The 19490-nt window shown below is 42.9% G+C and overlaps 1 protein-coding gene across 1 annotated transcript in view; it reads right to left on the bottom strand.

The window, feature by feature from the left end:
• The window catches only part of DYNC1H1 (dynein cytoplasmic 1 heavy chain 1), a 77674-nt gene that overhangs the window by 54418 nt on the left and 3766 nt on the right, over positions 1-19490 (bottom strand). Inside the window, exons 2-8 of the mRNA XM_040478254.1 lie at positions 14050-14137; positions 11953-12126; positions 11460-11715; positions 10885-11071; positions 9263-9534; positions 8944-9171; positions 274-1350 (exon numbers count right to left, since the gene is read on the bottom strand). Of these exons, the coding sequence (XP_040334188.1) occupies positions 274-1350; positions 8944-9171; positions 9263-9534; positions 10885-11071; positions 11460-11715; positions 11953-12126; positions 14050-14137 (2282 nt within the window). The remainder of the gene's footprint in view (positions 1-273; positions 1351-8943; positions 9172-9262; positions 9535-10884; positions 11072-11459; positions 11716-11952; positions 12127-14049; positions 14138-19490) is intronic.

Raw genomic sequence — 19490 nt, 5'->3', positions numbered from 1 at the left:
TCCGCGTAGCTGTATCAGTAGAAAAGCTCTCATTTTGCTCCGTCAGACTCCCGTGTTCTTCATCTCTCCGCTGGTTTCTAAACTCAGTTACCTAATGGCCTTCCCAGAGCACCATCAAACAGCACAGTAAGTAAAAGGGCTTCCTCTCCCCTTCAGCTCACACGGCCCAATGCCACACCCGTCGGGAAGGCCTCCTGTGGGAGAGCTACCAGGTGAACCGAGTGAGCTGTCTCCTCATTCAGTTCATTCCCAGGGAACAGGAGATCAACACACCTTTTCCTGGAAGTTGAAGACGGTCTCCGCCAAGCGCTGCACGTAGGGGTCAAGCTTGTAGGATTCCCACACCAGCGCGATGCCCTCTGCGATCAGAGCCTGCACCTCCTTCTTCAAGCCGGCCACCAGAAGGGAAATGGTGTTGCGCTCCTCCACCTTCTCACAGGTCCGCTCGTAGGTGCGGACGCTCTCGATCAGCGAGATGGCAAACGGGTACAGCTGGTTTGCTTGATGGGCCTTGTTCACAATCGCCAGCGGGACTCGGAAACCAAGCCACTTGAGATTTCGAACTTCCTTTGAAAGTGTGATGATCTCAGGAAGGAAGTTAACTTTCAGCTTAAGGACGTTTCCAGTTCGGCCGCGGACCCGGGTGCTTTCGATGGTGAAGATGCGCCCCGAGACGCCCAGGTTGCGCTGCTGCACCTTCCGGGCCCAGTCGTCGAAGATCTCCTGAGTGTTGAGCTTCATGCGGAAGCTGTCCCCATCCTGCTTCAGCTTCTGGCCCTCCACGTGGTTCTCCCAGCCCTTGCCCAGCACGTCCTCCACGCGCTTCATGTAGGCGCTCAGCTGGCGGTCGATCTGCTTCGCCCAGATGATGGAGCCTGACACCGGGGGCAGGTCGCGCACATGGCTCATCTTACACGCCTGACTCTGTGGGTACTGGACCTTGAACTTGTCGTGGAGAGACTCAATGTCGTCTTTCACGCGCTGGATTAGCTGGGTCTGGTACTCGCGGATGGCCCCACGGATGTGAGGCCTGACGAACAGCGCGTTGAACCTGGAGAAAATCCTGAACATTTCGTTAGCGTTCTTGGCTGTGCCAAGCTGATCCCTAAGGCGAGCGGTGATCCGGGTCTCCACCCTGTCGATCCGCTCATCGTATCTCTTCATGGCGGCCTCCCAAGCTTCCGTGCCTTCCTTGGAGACGTCTAGCCCGTCCACTTCCTTGACGTTCTCATACGCGAGGTTGACCTCCTCAATAGCATTCGCGTCTGCGGCATCAAAGAGAACCTCCGCCACTTTCATGTCCTGAGGCTCGGGGACTTCTCCTTGGTTCTGCTGTGCGACTGCCGTGACCTGAAAGAGGAGGATTCGTGACAGAAAGGTTGATGGCACAAAGACTGCCATCTGGCTGTGCACCCGGAGTGCAGCCAGTCTGCTCTGTAAGTTTTTGACTTTTAGCCAAATGTTTTAGGACCACAACTCAACAAGACCACGAAAAATACCACAGAGTATATTCTAACTCTGCCCATAAAGATCTACTGACAATGTAGTTTTGGTGCCTGAGAAGCTAAAATAACATGTTAAAACCTGGGCTTTGAGTATTTGCCTCTTCAGTGTTTTGTCTACAATTAAAACTGCACTGAAAAGCTCAGGAATTCAGAGGAGAGCTATGTGCAAACTCGGTATCCAACATAGTCTTCGTTTTTGATTTTTTTTTTTTTAATGATTTTCCAGGTTTATTTATTTATTTAGAGAGAGGAAGAGAGAGAGAGAGAGAGACAGACAGACAGAGAGAGAGAGAGACAGAGAGAGAGAGACAGAGAGAATCCCAAGCAGGCTCTGCACTGTCCACGCAGAGCCTGATGCGAGGCTTGATCTCACAAACTGAGATCATGATATAAGCTGAGATCAAAAGTTGGACGCTTAACTGACTGAGTCACCTAGGTGCGCCTTCCTTTTGATTCTTAAAACTTTAATTATAATTCGTGGGTAAATACCTCAGCAGAGGGATAGATAGATAAACGCTCAGTAAGAGAGAAGAATCCCCCATTCCACTCCCTGAAGCCCCCCCCTAGAGAGCAGAACAGAGCGTGAGCTTTACTTCAGGTGTCAGACTTCCACACATATCTCCTGCCCACACTCCCACAGAATTATAAAGCCAGGTGGGGGTCTTCATCTGGGTCCACAGATGTCTTGGATGAAATTCAGACGGTCTGGGAATTTGGGGGAAATTATCATCATTATTTTCACTAACCCCTAACTAAAATTTAGCATTTCCTATAATTATGAATACACACAACAGTCACACATAGTCCCTTGAGGTTCTGTGGCTTTGTCACCAATAAAGTGCTTCTTCATTATGTGTGTACCTATCTTTTTTTTTTTTTAATGTTTATTTTTGAAAGAGAGAGAGAGAGAGACAAAGTATGAGCAGGGGAGGGGCAGAAAAAAAGGGAGACACAGAACCCGAGGCAGGCTCCAGGTTCTGAGCTGTCAGCACAGAGCCCAACGTGGGGCTCAAACTCATGAGCTGTGGGATCATGACCTGCACCAAGGTCAGATGCCCAATCCACTGAGCCACCCAGGTGCCCCTATATCTTGAAATCTTATGCTCATCACTTCAAAATTATGGTATTAATATGGCCCCTCACTAGATCTTGCTATTTTAAGTGTTCATGGAGGAGCACACAGATTACTAGATTTTATTAATTTAATTAATAAATTTCTAATTTATTGGTTAATTGTTCCTTTGTAAACTCATACATTTTATTTTCTGCATTTAAAAACATTCTAAGTATTCCTAGTAATGGTAGTATGAGGGCAAAAACTGAACAAAATTATTAAAAGTAGTTTTTTCAGGACAATGGAGAAAAACCAAAGGCAGCCAACAAAGGCAGAAAACAGATGTGTTTTCTCATGACAAAGGGCTACCAAATCAGATAAATAACAGCTGTTGGCCTTCTTGCCCGGAGGTGTTCTCATCCCCAGCTCAGGCAGCGAAAACCTGCACTCTGCACTTTGCGGTGGGAGCAGAACAGCAACGTTTCAAGGGGAGATTCGGAAAATGGGAGAGCCTGAGAAGGGCCGGCGTAATAAATTATGGAGACCCTCGGGGAGCACTGTTAAGAATGGACAGCCTGGGGGCGCCTGGGTGGCGCAGTCGGTTAAGCGTCCGACTTCAGCCAGGTCACGATCTCGCGGTCCCTGAGTTCGAGCCCCGCATCGGGCTCTGGGCTGATGGCTCAGAACCTGGAGCCTGTTTCCGATTCTGTGTCTCCCTCTCTCTCTGCCCCTCCCCCGTTCATGCTCTGTCTCTCTCTGTCCCAAAAATAAATAAACGTTGAAAAAAAATTAAAAAAAAAAAAAAAAAGAATGGACAGTCTGGGGAGATTTACAACTTGCTGTCAACCGAGAATTTTATATCCAGAGACACTATCCTTCAAGTATGAAAATGAAATATTTTTCCTGATCGACAAAAAATGAGGGGATTTGTTGCCGGCAGACCTATGGAACAAGAAATACTATGAGAATTCCTTTAAACTAAAGGGAAGAGACACCAGACAGTAACTCAGGTCCACGAATGAATGAAGGGAACTAGACCAATGATAATATGTGCACAAATGTAAAAGATTATATGTATTACTTTTCTTCTTCTAATTTTTCTAAAATGAATGTGACTGTTTAAAACAAAACTTAAGGGGCGCCGGGTGGCTCAGTCAGTTGAGCATCCGACTTTGGCTCAGGTTATAATCTCACGGCTTGAGAGTTCCAGCCCCACTTTGAGCTCTGTGCTGACAGCTCAGACCCTGGAGCCTGCTTCAGATTCTGTCTCCCTCTCTCTCTGCTCCTCCCCCACTCATGTTTTCTCTCTCTCTCTCTCTCTCAAAAATAAGTAAACATTAAAAAAATAAAAAATAAAACAAAACTTATAACACTGTATTGTTGGGTTTATAACACATAAAGATGTAATATACGCGACAAGGAAGAAACAGAGCTATAATGGTATGAGATTCCTATACTTTACTGGAAGTAAGAGTGTATACATACCATGATAAAGATGTATACTGTAATCCCTATAGTATCACCAAGAAAGAAAATTCAAAGAAATAAAGCTACAAGTCTATATAAGAATTAAAATAATATACTAAAAATAACACAAGAGGAGTGGGCAGAGAAATAGAGGAGCAAAAAGTGAGATAAGCAGGAAACAAATAGCAAATGGCAGCTCTGAATCCAACCATATCAATGACAACATTAAATGTGAACAGACTACTAAACACTCCAATAAAAACATTCTGAGAACGTATTCATGCACATGGAAGTTTATCATTAATTTTACTGATATAAAGGATATGTACCACATGACTTACAAATAAAAAGAAAATGTAAATGACTTCTTAAAATATGTACACTAAGAAGTACATGGGAAAAAAGGGTTAAGAGACCCCAGGCTATCCACTCTCATCACTTGTTCAACACAGTGTTGGAAGTCCTAGCCTCAGCAATCACACAACAAAAAGAAAGAAAAGGCAACCAAATCGGTAAGGAAGAAGTCAGACTTTCACTACTGGCAGACAACATGACATTCTATGTGCAAAATCCAAAAGATTCCACCAAAAAACTGCTAGAACTGATACATAAATTCAGCAAAGTCACAGAATATAAAATCAACATACAGAAATCAGTTGCATTTCTATACACCAATAATGAAGTAGCAGAAAGCAGAAAGAGAATTCAAGGAATTGATCCTATTTATGATTGCACCGAAAACCATAAAATATACAGGAATAAACCTAACCAAAGAGGTAAAAGATCTGTACACTGAAAACTATACAAAGCAAATTGAAGATACAAAGAAATGGCAAAACATTCCATGCTTATGGATCAGAAGAATATTAAAATGTCAACACTACCCAAAGCAATCTACACATTCAATGCAATCTCTATCAAAATAACATCAGCATTCTTTATAGAGCTAGAACAATCCAAAAAAAAAAATTTTTTTTTAACATTTATTTATTTTTGAGAGACGGAAAGAGACAGAGCATGAGCAGGGGAGGGGCAAAGAGAGAGTGGGAGACACAGAATCCAAACCAGGCTCCAGGCTCTGAGCTGTCAGCACAGGGCCCGATGTGGGGCTCGAACTCACAAACCACGAGATTGTGACCTGAGCCAAAGTCAGACGCTTAACCAACTGAGCCCACCCAGGCGCTGCAACAATACTAAAATTTGTATGGAATTAGTTAAGACCTTGAACAGCCAAAGCAATCCTGAAAAAGAAAACCAAAGCTGGAGGCATCACAGTTCCATACCTTAGGCTGTATTCTAAAGCTGTAATCATCAAGACAGTATGGTACTGGCACAAAAACAGACACTCAGATCAATGGAACAGAATAGAGAACCCAGAAATGGACCCACAAACATATGGCCAATCTTTGACAAAGCAGGAAAGAATACCCAATGGAAAAAAGACAGTCTCTTCAGCAAATGGTGTTGGGAAAATTGGACAGTGACAAGCAGAAGAATGAACCTGGACCACTTTCTTATACCATACGTGAAAATAAACTCAAAATGGATGAAAGACCTAAATGTAAGACAAGAAGCCATCACAATCCTAGAGAAGAAAACAGGCAACAACTGCCTGTTTTGACCTCAGCTGCAACAACTTCTTACTAGACATGTCTCTGGAGGCAAGGGAAACAAAGGCAAAAATGAACTACTAGGACCTCATCAACATAAAAAGCTTCTGCACAGCAAAGTAAGCAACAAAACTAAAGGCAACTGACAAATTGGGAGAAGATATCTGCAAATGACATATGAGGTAAAGGCTTAGTATCCAAAATCTGTAAAGAACTTGTCAAACTCAACACCCAAAAAATAAACAATCCAATGAAGAAATGGCCAAAAGACATGAATAGACACTTTTCCAAAGACATCCAGATGGTTAACAGACACATGAAAAGATGCTCAACATCACTCATCATCAGGGAAATACAAATCAAAACCACACTGAGATACCACCTCACCCCTGTCAGAATGGCTAACATTAACAACTCAGGCAACAACAGACGTTGGCGAGGATGCAGAGAAAGGGGAACACTTTTGTGCTGCTGGTGGGAACGCAAACTGGTGCAGCCGCTCTGGAAAACAGTGTGGAGGTCCCTCAAAAACTAAAAATAGAACTACCTTATGACCCAGCAACTCCACTACTAGGTATTTATGCAAAGGATACAAAAATGTTAACTTGAGGGGGCACATGCACCCCAATGTTTAGAGCAGCACTATCAACAATAACCAAATTATGGAAAGAGCCCAATGTCCATCGACTGATGAATAAGAATGTGGTGTGTGTGTGTGTATATATATGCAACAGAGTACTACTCAGACATAAAAAATAATGAATTGTCTCCATGTGCAATGAGGATGGAGCTACCGTGTATTATCCTAAGCTAAATAAGTCAGAGGAAAGTTAAATATCATATGATTTCACTCATATGTGGAATTTCAGAAACAAAAACAGATGAACACAGGGGAAGGAAAGGAAAAATAAGACAAAAACAGAGAGGGAGGCAAACCATAAGAGACCCTTAAATACAGAGAGCAAACTGAAGGTTGCTGGAGGGGAGGTGGGTCGGGGGATGGGCTAAATGGGCGATGGGTATTAAGGAGGGCACCTGTTAGGATGAGCACTGGGTGTTATACGTAAGTGATGGATCACTAAAGTCTATTCCTGAAATCGTTATTACACTCTATGTTAACTAACTCGAATTTGGAAACAACAACAGACCTAGGCTAGAAGCAATCAGTACTAGAACCAAATCTCTCACATGTAAAATAAGGGGCTAACACTTAAAACCAGCACACACATCAGTAAGTGAGCACTAAGCAAAAAGATGCTGAGGATTCATTATTAACAATGTACCCAGGGGTATCTGTGTAGCTCGGTCGGTTGAGCGTCCGTTTTTGGCTCAGGTCATGATCATGTGGTTCGTGAGTTCAAGCCTTGCGTTGGGCTCTCTGCTGTCAGCGCAGAGCCCGCTTCGGATCCTCTGTCCCCCTTTCTGCCCCTCCCCCACTCTCAAAAATAAATTAAAAAACGTTAAAAAAAAGATGTTCATTAAAAAACAAAACAAAACAAATGTACCCCAAATAGCAGGCACTCCTAATGCAGTGAATAAAGCTTCTTGGATGCCATGGTTTCTAGACTGGATCCCCAACCGTTTCACTACAAAAATTTTTCAACTGCAAGAGGGCTGAAAGAATGACAGACTGAACACCCAGATGCGCCCACCTAGAGTCTATAACATTGGCTATATATTGGCTTTGACATGTATTGGCTAACTTCTCAATCCCGTCTGCATATAGTTGGCCCTTGAAAACACAGGTTTGAACTGCAGGTTCATTTACATGTGTTTTTTTTTTTAAATAACTTTTTTAATATTTATTTTTGAGAGAGAGAGACAGAGACAGAGACAGAGTATGAGCGGGGTAGGTACAGAGAAAGAGAGAGAGAGAGAGAGAGAGAGAGAGAGAGAGAGAGGGAGACACAGAATGTGAAGCAGGCTCCAGGCTCTGAGCTATCGGCACAGAGCCCAATGTGGGGCTTAAACTTACAAACCATGATGAGATCATGACCTGAGCCACAGTTGGAAGCTCAAGCAACTGAGCCACCCAGGTGCCCCCACCCGGTTTTTTTCAATCCAGCACAGTATATTTTCTTTTTGTTATGGCTTTCTTAATAACATTTTTTTCCTCTAGCTTACTTTACTGTAAGAAAACAGTATATAACATATATGATATACAAAATATGTTAATCAGCCCTTTTTGTTATCAGTAAGGCTTCTGATCAACAGTAAGCTATCAGTAGTTTTTTGTTCTTGTTGTTTTTGAAGACTTTAGTTTTAAGTAATCTCTGCACCCACTGTGGGGCTCGCATTAACAACCCTGAGATCAAGAGTTCTATGCTCCGCTGACTGAGCTAGCCAGGCGCCCCAACAGTTAACTCTTTAGGGAGACAAAAGCTACACGTAGATTTTCGAGAATACACAGGGAGTTGGCACCCTTAACCCCCATGGTGTTCAAGTGTCAAGTGTGGATCAGTCCACACTCTCTTTCTGCACTGGATTTTTTAAACTGGTTTTTAATGTTTATTTTTGAGAGAGACAGAGCATGAGCAGGGGAGGGGCAGAGAGAGAGAGGGAGACACAGGATCCGAAGCAGGTTCCAGACTCCGGGCTGTCAGCACAGAGCCCGACATGGGGCTTGAACTCACGAACCGTGAAATCATGACCGGAGCGGAAGTCAGACGCTTTACCGACTGAGCCATCTAGGCACCCCATCTGGACTGGATTTTTTAAAGGAAAGAAATTGTTGAAGAAAAAAGAAAGGTGAATTGAGAAGAAAAAAAAAGCACGTCCAAAGAAAAGGAGTCATTTAATTCTTTTAATAAATCTCAGGTATAGGAAGGCCCAGCTGGCTCAGTCGGAAGAGCGTGCAACTCTTGATCTCAGGGTTGTAAACGTTTGAACCCCACGCTGGGTGTAGAGAGTACTTAAAAAATAAATTGTAAAAAATTAAAATAAATAGGTAAGTAAATCTCAGGCATATGCAATCATTATCTACATTTTGCAAACGAGGAATCTGGGAAATGGGCTAAAACACATGTCCAAGTCATACAGCTCGTTAAACGGTGGAATTAGGATTTAAAACCCAGGAAGTCTGGCTCCGGAATTCACGCATTTTGCAGGGAGGGAAGAACGGGAGGAGTAGTAAGACTGAAGGTACAGAATCCCTACATCAGCGACAGGACAGGGACAGGACGCAGAGGGAACTACGCAGGCACCTGGTGCGAATCAGAGGGAGCAGCAGTTCATTAGCATTCTAAGAAAAAGAAAGAAGGGGTTCTAAAAACCACCCGTGGATGCAGTTTTAAAATGCGACGCATACCTGTGGCCTCAGGACCCTGACGATGACAGCTCTCAGCTGTTCGTGCTGGCGTCGAAATTTCCTCATCTGGTCAAGGCGGGCCTGAAGCTTCCTGTGGGCAGGGTTGATTCGCCACACCATCTTTAGATTTTCTTCCCTTTTCCTTTTGACGATGTCTCTCAGTAACACCTGAAGCTTCTCGTATTCATCATCCCAAGTCTGAAAGACTTCAAAGCATGCGACCATAACCTAGGATATAATTTTAGGAAGGAGGCTTGTTATTACAGCCGTGTTTTCATCTCGGTGCCTGAGGCTGCTTTTCTGATATATTAAAACTTACTTTTTCAAATTCCTCATAAGCAACATGCATCAATTTTCTGGTGCCCAATACTTTGAGCAACTGAGAACTCAAGTCTCTTGAAATCGCTTCCACCAAACGCAGTGCCCTCTGAATGGGGTATTTTGTGTTTCGGATCTTTCTCAGATGGGTGAAAATGGCAACGAGGGCCTGCCTTATTTTGTCCAGCTCAGTGGCAGACAGTAAGTCGTTCAGAGGAAAATCCTTCATCAGGGGGTTATAGTCATTCACAGTCTCCAAAGCCTGTTTTAGACCTGGATCGACCAAGAAACAGTTAATGGTTTGCATGTAAGGTAACATAGGTATAATGTAACGTTCTATGTCAATCACATCTGAATTTAAAGAAAGTGATACAACGAAGAGGCTACTGCTTACAGCTTAATACTGGGTAAGGAAACTGAAATACAGCCTCACGACGGAACACTTTCATGTTGCTGAAGATTCAGTGACACCGAAACCATTTATATTTGAAAAAAAGGAACATGTTATTAACAGGATGATCCTCTGTTAATTAACGGACGGTCTCACTGTTGCTTTTTTAAGAACATCAGCCAACTCATGCATACGTTAAAGGCCGCGGGTGATTTCTTTTCTTGCTTTCTATACCATCGAAATGTTCTATGAATAACATTAAGGTTAGAAGAACTACAGTGTTATCATCCTTAGGAACACTAAAATGAAAATGTTACACCCACAGCTCAAGTGAAGGGAGTGTGTTACGGACACAGAATCACAGAAACACCTGGGTCCTAGTCTACTTTCTGACTCTTCTAACATTAAGATTTAAAAAAAAAAAAAAGGGAAGAAGTAAAAGTTTCAGAGGTATATCTAAATTTCAAGGCATAACCTTCAGCATTACTGAATGCTCAGGTAACATGTGCAATGTGACCAAAGCAAGTAGAAGGTTTCTACCTAGAACCTCCTCTAACATTTCAAATGTGGGCAGCACGCCTTTTTTTGGAGGGGAAGGGAAAGAACACGACAAATACCGCAGCCCTGACTCCTTGCTCTAACATTCCCTGGTGGGTAGAGCTGGAGAGAAATGCCCAAACGTGCCCGGTCATTCAAACAGTTGAGTGCCCAGAGTGTGCCAAGACAATGTCACTCACACTGCTGTCCATTCAGAAAACTAAACTCGTCTTGGCCACTTTTCAGAACAGGGAGGAAGGCTGAACAGGGAAAAGGGGCAGGTAAAAGAGGAAGAGAAAGCTCCAACCAGCTCTCCTTCCACAGCCCTGTGGCCAAACAACTTCCGCTTAATGTCAACCGTCCCCCGGCCCGGATTGTCAAAAGCACACTTGACTTTATGCTAAAAAAGTACTGCTTACTCAAGAAACCAAGTAACTGAGAAGCAGGAGGGAAACTCCCAAGGCTCTCTACACTCAGGTCTAGAAATTGGCACATGTCCTCACGACTCCTGAAGGGGCAGGAAGGTATGTGGGAAAATTACTGTCATTACCTAGAAGTGGGGGAAAAGGAGACGAGATACAAGAGAGGAAACAGGGAAGATGGTCCATTCATTGATTTTCACTGAAATTATCAGTATGGTCTCACAAAAGCCACATCAATCTCTTACTGATCACATCATTAGTTCCAGCGTTTACCTGTGTCAGTGTCAAAACTGACAGTGGCATGGAAACGCTTGCCATGTTTCAAGATATCCAGAGTAAGTAGGACTTCTGGGCTCTCTCGTTTCTCCTGTATGCGGTACAGTGCACGTTCCAAGTTCAACCAAAAACTGATTTCCTGCAAGGCTGTTCCTGAGGCAGGGTCTCTATCAAGTTTGGTCACCTTTAAAGATAAATAACATTCAAGAGTATTCACTATTTTTAAATAAAAGTAGAAAAATATCATTAATTAAACTCATGCATTACAACTTAATTTTTGTATTTCAAGTAGATTTTCTTCCGTCAATTGTAAGTGGCTTAACTTGAAAGCAAAGGTATAAGAGAGCTGAGATCAACGCTCTCTCGGGGTGAACATTTAAATAACCACACTGTACCCTGACCGTTCTACCTGGGCCAACGTTAGCCCTCGGTTGGGCATTCCCAGGACAAAGGGGAGCACCGCTAACATCATCAGAGACTTTACCTCAATGACAAAAATGCAGGCCAGTTTCTGAGAGACATTAAAAAAGAGTGAGGTACTTTACATAATACATCCAACACCGTGTTCTTACTTTCTGAATTTCTCGGATCCAGCGGTTAACTCCTGATTGTAATTGATTGAGAAAAGTTGGGTCTTCGACCTTATCTCCAAAGTCTGTAACTTTTGGCTTTTCTCCACGTTCGTAACACTGTTTTGCAACATTTGTAATAATGGGATGAATTGGCAGGCTGATCTCTGGAATTTCAATATTCTGCTGCAAGTGAAGGAGCCCCATTTCAAGTTCTGCAATCTTTTTTTCAACTGAGGGAGCCATTTTATCACCATCCCTAAAAAAGTTAACAAAGACTCCAAACTTAGTGTGCTGTTGGTCTCCAAAGAGACCCTATTATTTTAAGCCTGTGAAACATTAATAATATGCATCTTATTAAAGCAAGAGATTTATGTCCTTTTGGAATATTAGCCTTGCCTTCCCAAGTCCCAAATTTTACATTCTCTCTCGTGGTCTCCTGAGAACACTCAGGGAAATAGGACATTCAAACCAACAAAAGAAAAATGGTTTTTACCTGTCTGCCTTGCCAGACTCTCTGATATAGGACTTAAAGAAAGGAGCCACCGCATTGCTAATGAAAGAATGCAAGGTTTCATACGGTGAGTCTTCACTGAGTGTGAGGACCCGAAGCTGAGAAGACACTGGTTTGTCTGCATCAATTACTGGAGTGCGTTTAATGAATGCCAAGCTAAAAGAAAGCAAAAGAAGAAATTAGAACGAAGAGCCTCACTCCTAAATGGTTTTGGTAACTGTCACCCTTTCTGTATCGCACACAAATTAAAAATTCATTTGAATGTTGTAATTTAAAAATCACAGTAAGAATAGATCAGATTGTCGCTTTTCTGACACTGAAATACATTGCTTATCTTTCTTTACTCGCTTATGTGAGAACGATCGATCGAATCAAGATTAAGGTTTTGGCATGTGACCATGAAACCAGGCAAAGTCAATCTGTCCCATATGTAAGGGTTGAGTTCATAATCTTGGCCTCTCGCAAACGAACCTCCGTAGCAACTGCAAGTTACAAGCCACGACATAATTAACTCTGATCTTATGCTAACTTGTACCATTCGTTTATGGCACTAAGTCACACGTCGGCTTGAATAAACAAAAGCCACCACAGGTTAAAGTGACAAGAGGGCACTCTGGGCCGCGCACGACCTGGCCTAAACCAACTCTTCCAGTTCTGTCTCGTTACGTACCCTCTTCCTGACCCAAGACACAACTGAGAACAGATGTCTCATTCTCCAAACGTTATGCACCTCTGTGGCTTTGCTTAAGAAACCTACATTCAGCTGCTGAAATTCCAAGGAACCCTCAAAACCCAATTCCAGCATTACAACACTTTGGGGTCTCCCCTAACCAGAATCACTCTCTCCAATCTCCTTGTTTCATGGTATTCTGCACTTCTAAGATTTCGCCAAGCAGTACAGTCAGTTGTGTGTCTGCCAAGCCAATCTTCCTCCCAAAAGACCACAAGCTTCTTGGGAACCAAGTTTTCTCTGTATACCTACTGCCATATCTTACACATAACAGGTGCTCAAAGGTAGTTAAATTAATAGTTAAAAAAATAGCATTTGAGTTTTCTGTTCCCAGGCCAGTACTTTATACGTAACACTTTATATTATTCTAAAAAGTCACTGAAGTTTCCTGCGGTGACACACTGAAAAGGAAGACGTCTTAATAACCATCCCTGCCAACAATGTACAAACCGAAATCTAATCACCACTAGTCTGTGCTTATCAAAAATGTGAATGCCACGAGAGACACAGAGTTAGATTCTGGATCAAGGAAGTTACTAGAAGGGACATTATTGAGACAATTTGAATATACACAGTACATCAAGAATACTATTGTACCCGTACTTCATGAATTTAAAACTTGTATGGAGGCTATGAATAGGAGTATCCTTGTTCTTAAGACATACACTGAAGTATTTAGGAGTAAAGGAGCAGGTTGTCTATAACTAACTCTCAAATGGTTCAGGAAAGAAAACAATAGTGCAAACGGGGCGATGTTAACAACTGATATCTGATATCAACTATATATAATTCATGCGACCCTTGTAAGCTTGAAATTATTAAAAATAAAAAGGTTTAAAAAGCAAATACAGTATAAATTAAGCATTTACATATTTAAATTTGGATATGTCTACTGGAGTGTAAACTGGCACTGCTCTTCTAGAAGATTGGAAAGATCTGGTCACATGCATTAAAGATTTTAAGGACACACTGCATCTCAACCGGTAATGCTTTCTTTCTTTATACTAAGAAAAATCAGACCTCCACCTAAGAATCTTTACTAGGTGTTTACTAGTTATTTATAATAATGAAAATGCAGATATAATCTCAGAATTGTTATTATATACGTTAAATACATTTATGGCTCAATACTAAAATGGATGCCATGACATAGCAATTAAAATAAAAATATTTTAGAGTTTATACTGACTTGGAAATCCTCTGAATTTCAATACGTGAACTCAAAGATACTTATTTAAAGAGCAGAAATCTTGAGTGTCTTCTTAATGTCTTCGTCTAAGTCAGTTAAGATCTATATTCACGTCTCACAAGCTTATAATACAAGACAACAGTGTATTCACTTTACTCACCTATTGGACTTAACTCCATAATGAATGTCTATGTTGATATTATAGGAAATGAATTCTTTTTCTTCTTCGCCTTCATCACCAACATCCTCTACAAATCATAATAAATATTGTATCAATTCAAGTCACCATTACCAATTTTTAATTTATCAAAAGCTTAGAGAATGATTAGCCTCACCCTACTGCAACCTGACATTGAAACACCCACGTGACTTTTTCCTTCCTCCCCATTTTTTTCCGAATCCTGACCCAGGCACTTTGCTGTGCAATTCTGGGCAAGGTAGTGAACTCCCCGTACCTCTACTCCTTTTTCTGTAAGTCCAGCAGGCACTGGCACACCTGGGGTGTTGGAGGTACCAGAGCAGGGTCTGGCCCTGGTGAGATAGCTCACCACCCCTCCCAGCAGCCTCACCCTCGCACTCCCAACACAGAAGACGCTCTCCACTCTGTGCACTCCATTCATAACCCAACACTCACTACATGACAGGTGTTTTATCAAATAGTTTAGGTATGTCACACATCTAACCCTCATGACAACCCCGTAAGGGTTGGCATGACTATTATTACCCATGCTTTCCACGTAAGAAATTTAAGTAAATTGCCCTCAGACACCTGTCCGGAGAACTCAGAAGTTTGTGATTCCAAACCAGGGGTCCTCCCCAGTCCACGGCCTGCCCAGTCCCTCATCAAGCCCCACCCAGGGCAAACTCCCATCAAGAAAACCATTATGAAGGAACATCCCCAGGGTCACCGAGAGGCATTCACCCAGCCTCCCCTCTGCTCAGATACCACTTTTCAGAGCCTGCTCTGGGGCTGATGTATGGATGCATCTTACTCCCCTACTGTGAGCTCTTGTGGGCAGGGGCCATGCTAGACTCGGCTCTGCAAACACTAAGCACAGCAGTCATTTTATTTTTATTTTTTGATGTATGTATGTATTTATTTTTGATAGAGAGCAAGGGAGGAGCAGAGAGAGGGAGAGAGAGAGAAAGTTCCAAGCAGGCTCCGTGCTGTCAGCATGCAGCCCAACGAGGGGCTCAGTCCCACCAACCATGAGATCATGGCCTGAGCCGAAATCAAGAGTTGATGCTCAACAATGGGGCGCCTGGGTGGCGCAGTCGGTTAAGCGTCCGACTTCAGCCAGGTCACGATCTCGCGGTCCATGAGTTCGAGCCCCGCGTCGGGCTCTGGGCTGATGGCTCAGAGCCTGGAGCCTGTTTCCGATTCTGTGTCTCCCTCTCTCTCTGCCCCTCCCCCGTTCATGCTCTGTCTCTCTCTGTCCCAAAAATAAATAAACGTTGAAAAAAAAATTAAAAAAAAAAAAGAGTTGATGCTCAACCAACTGAGCCACCCAGGAGGCTCATTATGCAGCGAGGCCATTTTGAAAAGTGTACTGGATGGGGGGGGGGGGGGGGGGGGGCCGCCTGGGTGGCTCAGTCGGTTGAATGTCCAACTTTGGCTCAGGTCATGATCTCATGGTTCATGAGTTCAAGCCCCACATCACCTGGGCTCACTGCTGTCAGTGCAAAGCCCATTTCAGACCCTCTGTAACCCTCCTCTCTATGCCCCTCCCCTGTTAGAGCACTCTCTCTCAAAAATAAACACAAACAAACAAACAAACAAACTTACTGGAATTCAAGCTTAATGGAATAGTTAAGATAGCTCAAGATGCATGTAAACAAAATGTCTAAATAATTTAAAAACCACAATTGAGAAACTAAAATTTGTGGGGGGCCTGCGTGGCTCAGTCAGTTGAGTGTCTGACTCTTGGTCTCTGCTCAGGCCATAATCTCAAGGTTGGTGAGTTCGAGGCCCAGTGCGGAGCCTGCTTGCGATTCTGTCTCTCCCTTTCTCTCTGTTCCTCCCCTTCTCTCCGCCTCAAAATAAATGAACTTAAAAAAAAGAAAACTTAAAACTTGTAAGAATTAGAAATAATCCAAACCTCTAGATCTAGTACTAATGCACTCGTTGCCTAAATGCTCCAGGTGAATTATCTTTGCAGCCACACGGAACTGCCTAAGCAAATGCCAAGGACAGGGAATGTGTGGAGTAGCGGCATCAGCAAAGTTACTACCTAAGGGTTAACATGATGTATGCAGTTCACCTTTACTTTGAAGTCATGATGTAATAGCAAAGGCAGCAGAGTTAGCTAAGTGATCTTAGAAAAGTCATGTTTCTTCCTCTGGGTTTCTTTTTTTTTATTAAAAAAAATTGTTTTTAAACGTTTATTTGTTTTCTGAGAGACAGAGCATGAGCTGGGAGGGGACAGAGAGAGAGGGGGAGTCACAGATTCCAAAGCAGGCTCCAGGCTCCGAGCTGTCAGCACAGAGCCCAACGCGAGACTCGAACTCACAGACCGTGAGATCATGACCTGAGCTGAAGTCGGATGTTTAACTGACCGAGCCACCCAGGCGCCCCTCTTCCTCTGGGTTTCAAATTCAACATGTAAAATGGGCAGAGTAGGGGGTGGAAATATGTGAAGGGGATTAAGAGTACACTTATTATAAACACAGAATAATGCACAGAATTGCTGAATCACTGTATCGTACACCTGATAACACTGTATGTTAACTACACTGGAACTGAAACGTAGAACAATAAAAAATAAATGCAACGGACAGCAGAAGGGGGAGGGTGGGGTATTAGGAGGTCTATACAGGTTCTTTAAGCACCAAAAACTGAAAATCTGGGTATACAGGGTCTGAGCAAAAACTGTTTACTTCATTAGCTTTAAGGTGAAACAAATACAAAGTTTATATTAGAAAATAAAAAATATTAGCATATCTGTCAAGAAGACAATAACTTCCAAAACATTACTTTTAGTATAATTTTAGGAAGGGAGAGGAGGTGGCAAAACAGTCTTGTACGCCAGGTAATTCCTAGCTGTTTTTTAAACCTGACTAACTTAGGGGGAAAAAAAAGAAACTAAACAAATCAATCTGGTTTAACTACCAAAATATGGATATACCACAAGATAGGATAGATCATACTGCCTGAAACCAACCACACATATGATTGCCATCTCTAAAATCCAACCCATGAAACAGAGCATAAGTAAATACTCTCAAACTAAAATAATTGTCAGGGTGGTAGGATTATGAAATATGTCCGCTCTCAATTTTTTGAACGCTGTTCTAGGATTTACATAAAATATATATCATCAAAATAGCATTCCAACAATATCTAGAAAATAAAAGTAATATTCAAAAATCAAAGGAAATTACTGACATAACTAAACACGCAACTTTGAATAATTTCTTTCTCCGATACAAGATTCACATCTATACAAAATAAAATCACACAGAAAACGTGTCAGCTGGATGCAGCATCTGGCCACACTGCCTGTACTTCCTAACGCAGACAGGGTTAAAGGAAGCGGGCACCACGCCAGGCGATGAGTCACGGCCACGACACTGCTGGGAACGCCCAGCTCCCAGCCCCACACCAGGGCTACCGCAATGCGACAGAACCCCGCCTGGGCTCAGGAAGGCACGCCCAAAGACCCCGTCCTCACACAAGGGTATCCGATAGGCACCCTCTACTGCTTTGCTAAAACCCTAACTTCTCTTGATGATAATAATTTATGGAAATCATAGAAGACATTTTGGATTCGTTTTTTAATGCTTATTCTCCATAGAGATCAAATGCCCAATTCTTAGTAGAAAGAACTTATATCATTGTTTAATAAACTGCCAACAAATAATTAACCTTTTTGCCTCCCTGTAAATTATTACATCTTCCAAATAATAATAGTTTGACACTCTACTTCTGCCGAAACATTTTTTAAAATTGTTCAGACGAGGAGAGAAAGATCATGGATAGTTAATTCTTAACAACAAAGAAGCTATTAATCCTGCTATATTTAGAAGCTTACATACAAACATAATCTGCATATTTTAGCAGGCAATACTGCTTTCAGTAAAGTTTGAATCAGTTTCCTAATGCCGGGGAAGTTACTGGTTAATACACGATGGCCCAACACTGTACTGCCTGCTAATACGTTCCAAGAATCGAAGTACCAATACAGAAGTGCTGAGCTTTGCTACATGAGTTCCTTTGCTACAAGCTACATTAGTACATATTTAGTGACCTGTGCACGTGTCTCGGGTTAACTTCTGAGTTGTAGAGATGTTTAAAACATCAATTAGCACTAATCTGTGTATATTTCTACTGAAAGACTAGTTTGATGTAGTTCACACCAAGAGTGATTTGTATCATTACACTGTGATTAGGTGAGCATTATGTCTCATTTAACGAATATAAAAAGACGTGCACTCGATTATCTTAAGACTCGCCCTTCCTCCCCTGGGGGACCGGGTGTGTTTCACAAAGGAAAAGGAGCACAGCAAACTGGTAAAGGGACAGGCGAGGCTGCCCCACTCCATGGGTCCGTGGTCACGGCCTCAATTCTCCCTGCCCTCCCACCTTCCCCCAGCCACAGGGCGAGCCTCGTCCCATCCAGCAGAGGCAGCGGCTGTTTTCCTTGGCTCGAACTACCAGGCTACTTGTTACATGTTCCTGGTTCTCTTATCTTTCATCTTCTTTTCCTCTTAAAAGCCACACCATACAAGCACCACATTATTTGGGTTGATCGCTATCACAGGTTCTCCCCCTTTGCTCTCACATGTTTGCTTCAGCTCCCCCTTTCCAGTGGCTGATGCTTTTTCCTGTCACCTCAACATCCATCACCCCTTCGTCCTCCTTCTCAGAGGCTGTGACTTCTTTGCCACGACCACCCCATGCTCTGGTGTGAGGCTCAGGGCACGGTGGGAAAGTCTGAGTTTTCTCTCGAACCTGAAGACTTCCATTCGGAAGACCATTAGAAATGTAAAGGGAGGGGCGCCTGGGTGGCTCAGTCGATTGGGCGTCCTGAGTCTTGGTTTTGGCTCAGGTCATGATCTCGTGGCTTCTGGGTTCAAGTCCTGCATCAGGCTCTGCGCTGACAGTGCGGTGCCTGCTCGGCATTCTCATTCTCTCTCCCCCTCTCTCTGCCCCTCCCCTGCACGCTGTCTCTTTCAAAATAAAATAAAAAAGAATAAACAAACTGAAATGTGAAGGGAGGGGCGGATCCCACATAACACTCCATGATGCTGGCAAACAGACTTTCCCTCCATCTTTACTTTTTAAGAAGTGATGACGGTGTGTCCCCATGCTGCACATGATGTCATTTCCTATGCTACACTGCATTCAAACTTATCTTGGCTGCAGACTGGTTTGTCCTACAAAGGGTGCACACCTACAGCGTGACAGCACAGGACAGCAGGAACCCAGGCTGAGGGACAAGACAGTGTCGTGTCCCAGAAAATCCTTTCTGTTAATTTCTTAACCATTTTACTTTACCATTTGGAGGAATAAGCAAAGGCCAGAAATGAATACTTTTTTAGTCATCATTTCTTCATCCTTTAGGGAAATTAAGTCCACAGAAAAATAATTTTTAAAATCCG

Source organism: Herpailurus yagouaroundi, unplaced genomic scaffold, assembly GCF_014898765.1.
Source record: "Herpailurus yagouaroundi ecotype Mexico unplaced genomic scaffold, PumYag 141, whole genome shotgun sequence".
NCBI classification, from domain to species: Eukaryota; Metazoa; Chordata; class Mammalia; order Carnivora; family Felidae; genus Herpailurus; species Herpailurus yagouaroundi.
Note: the sequence above shows the minus strand (reverse complement) of the source record. Positions and strands in the feature narration are given on the sequence as shown.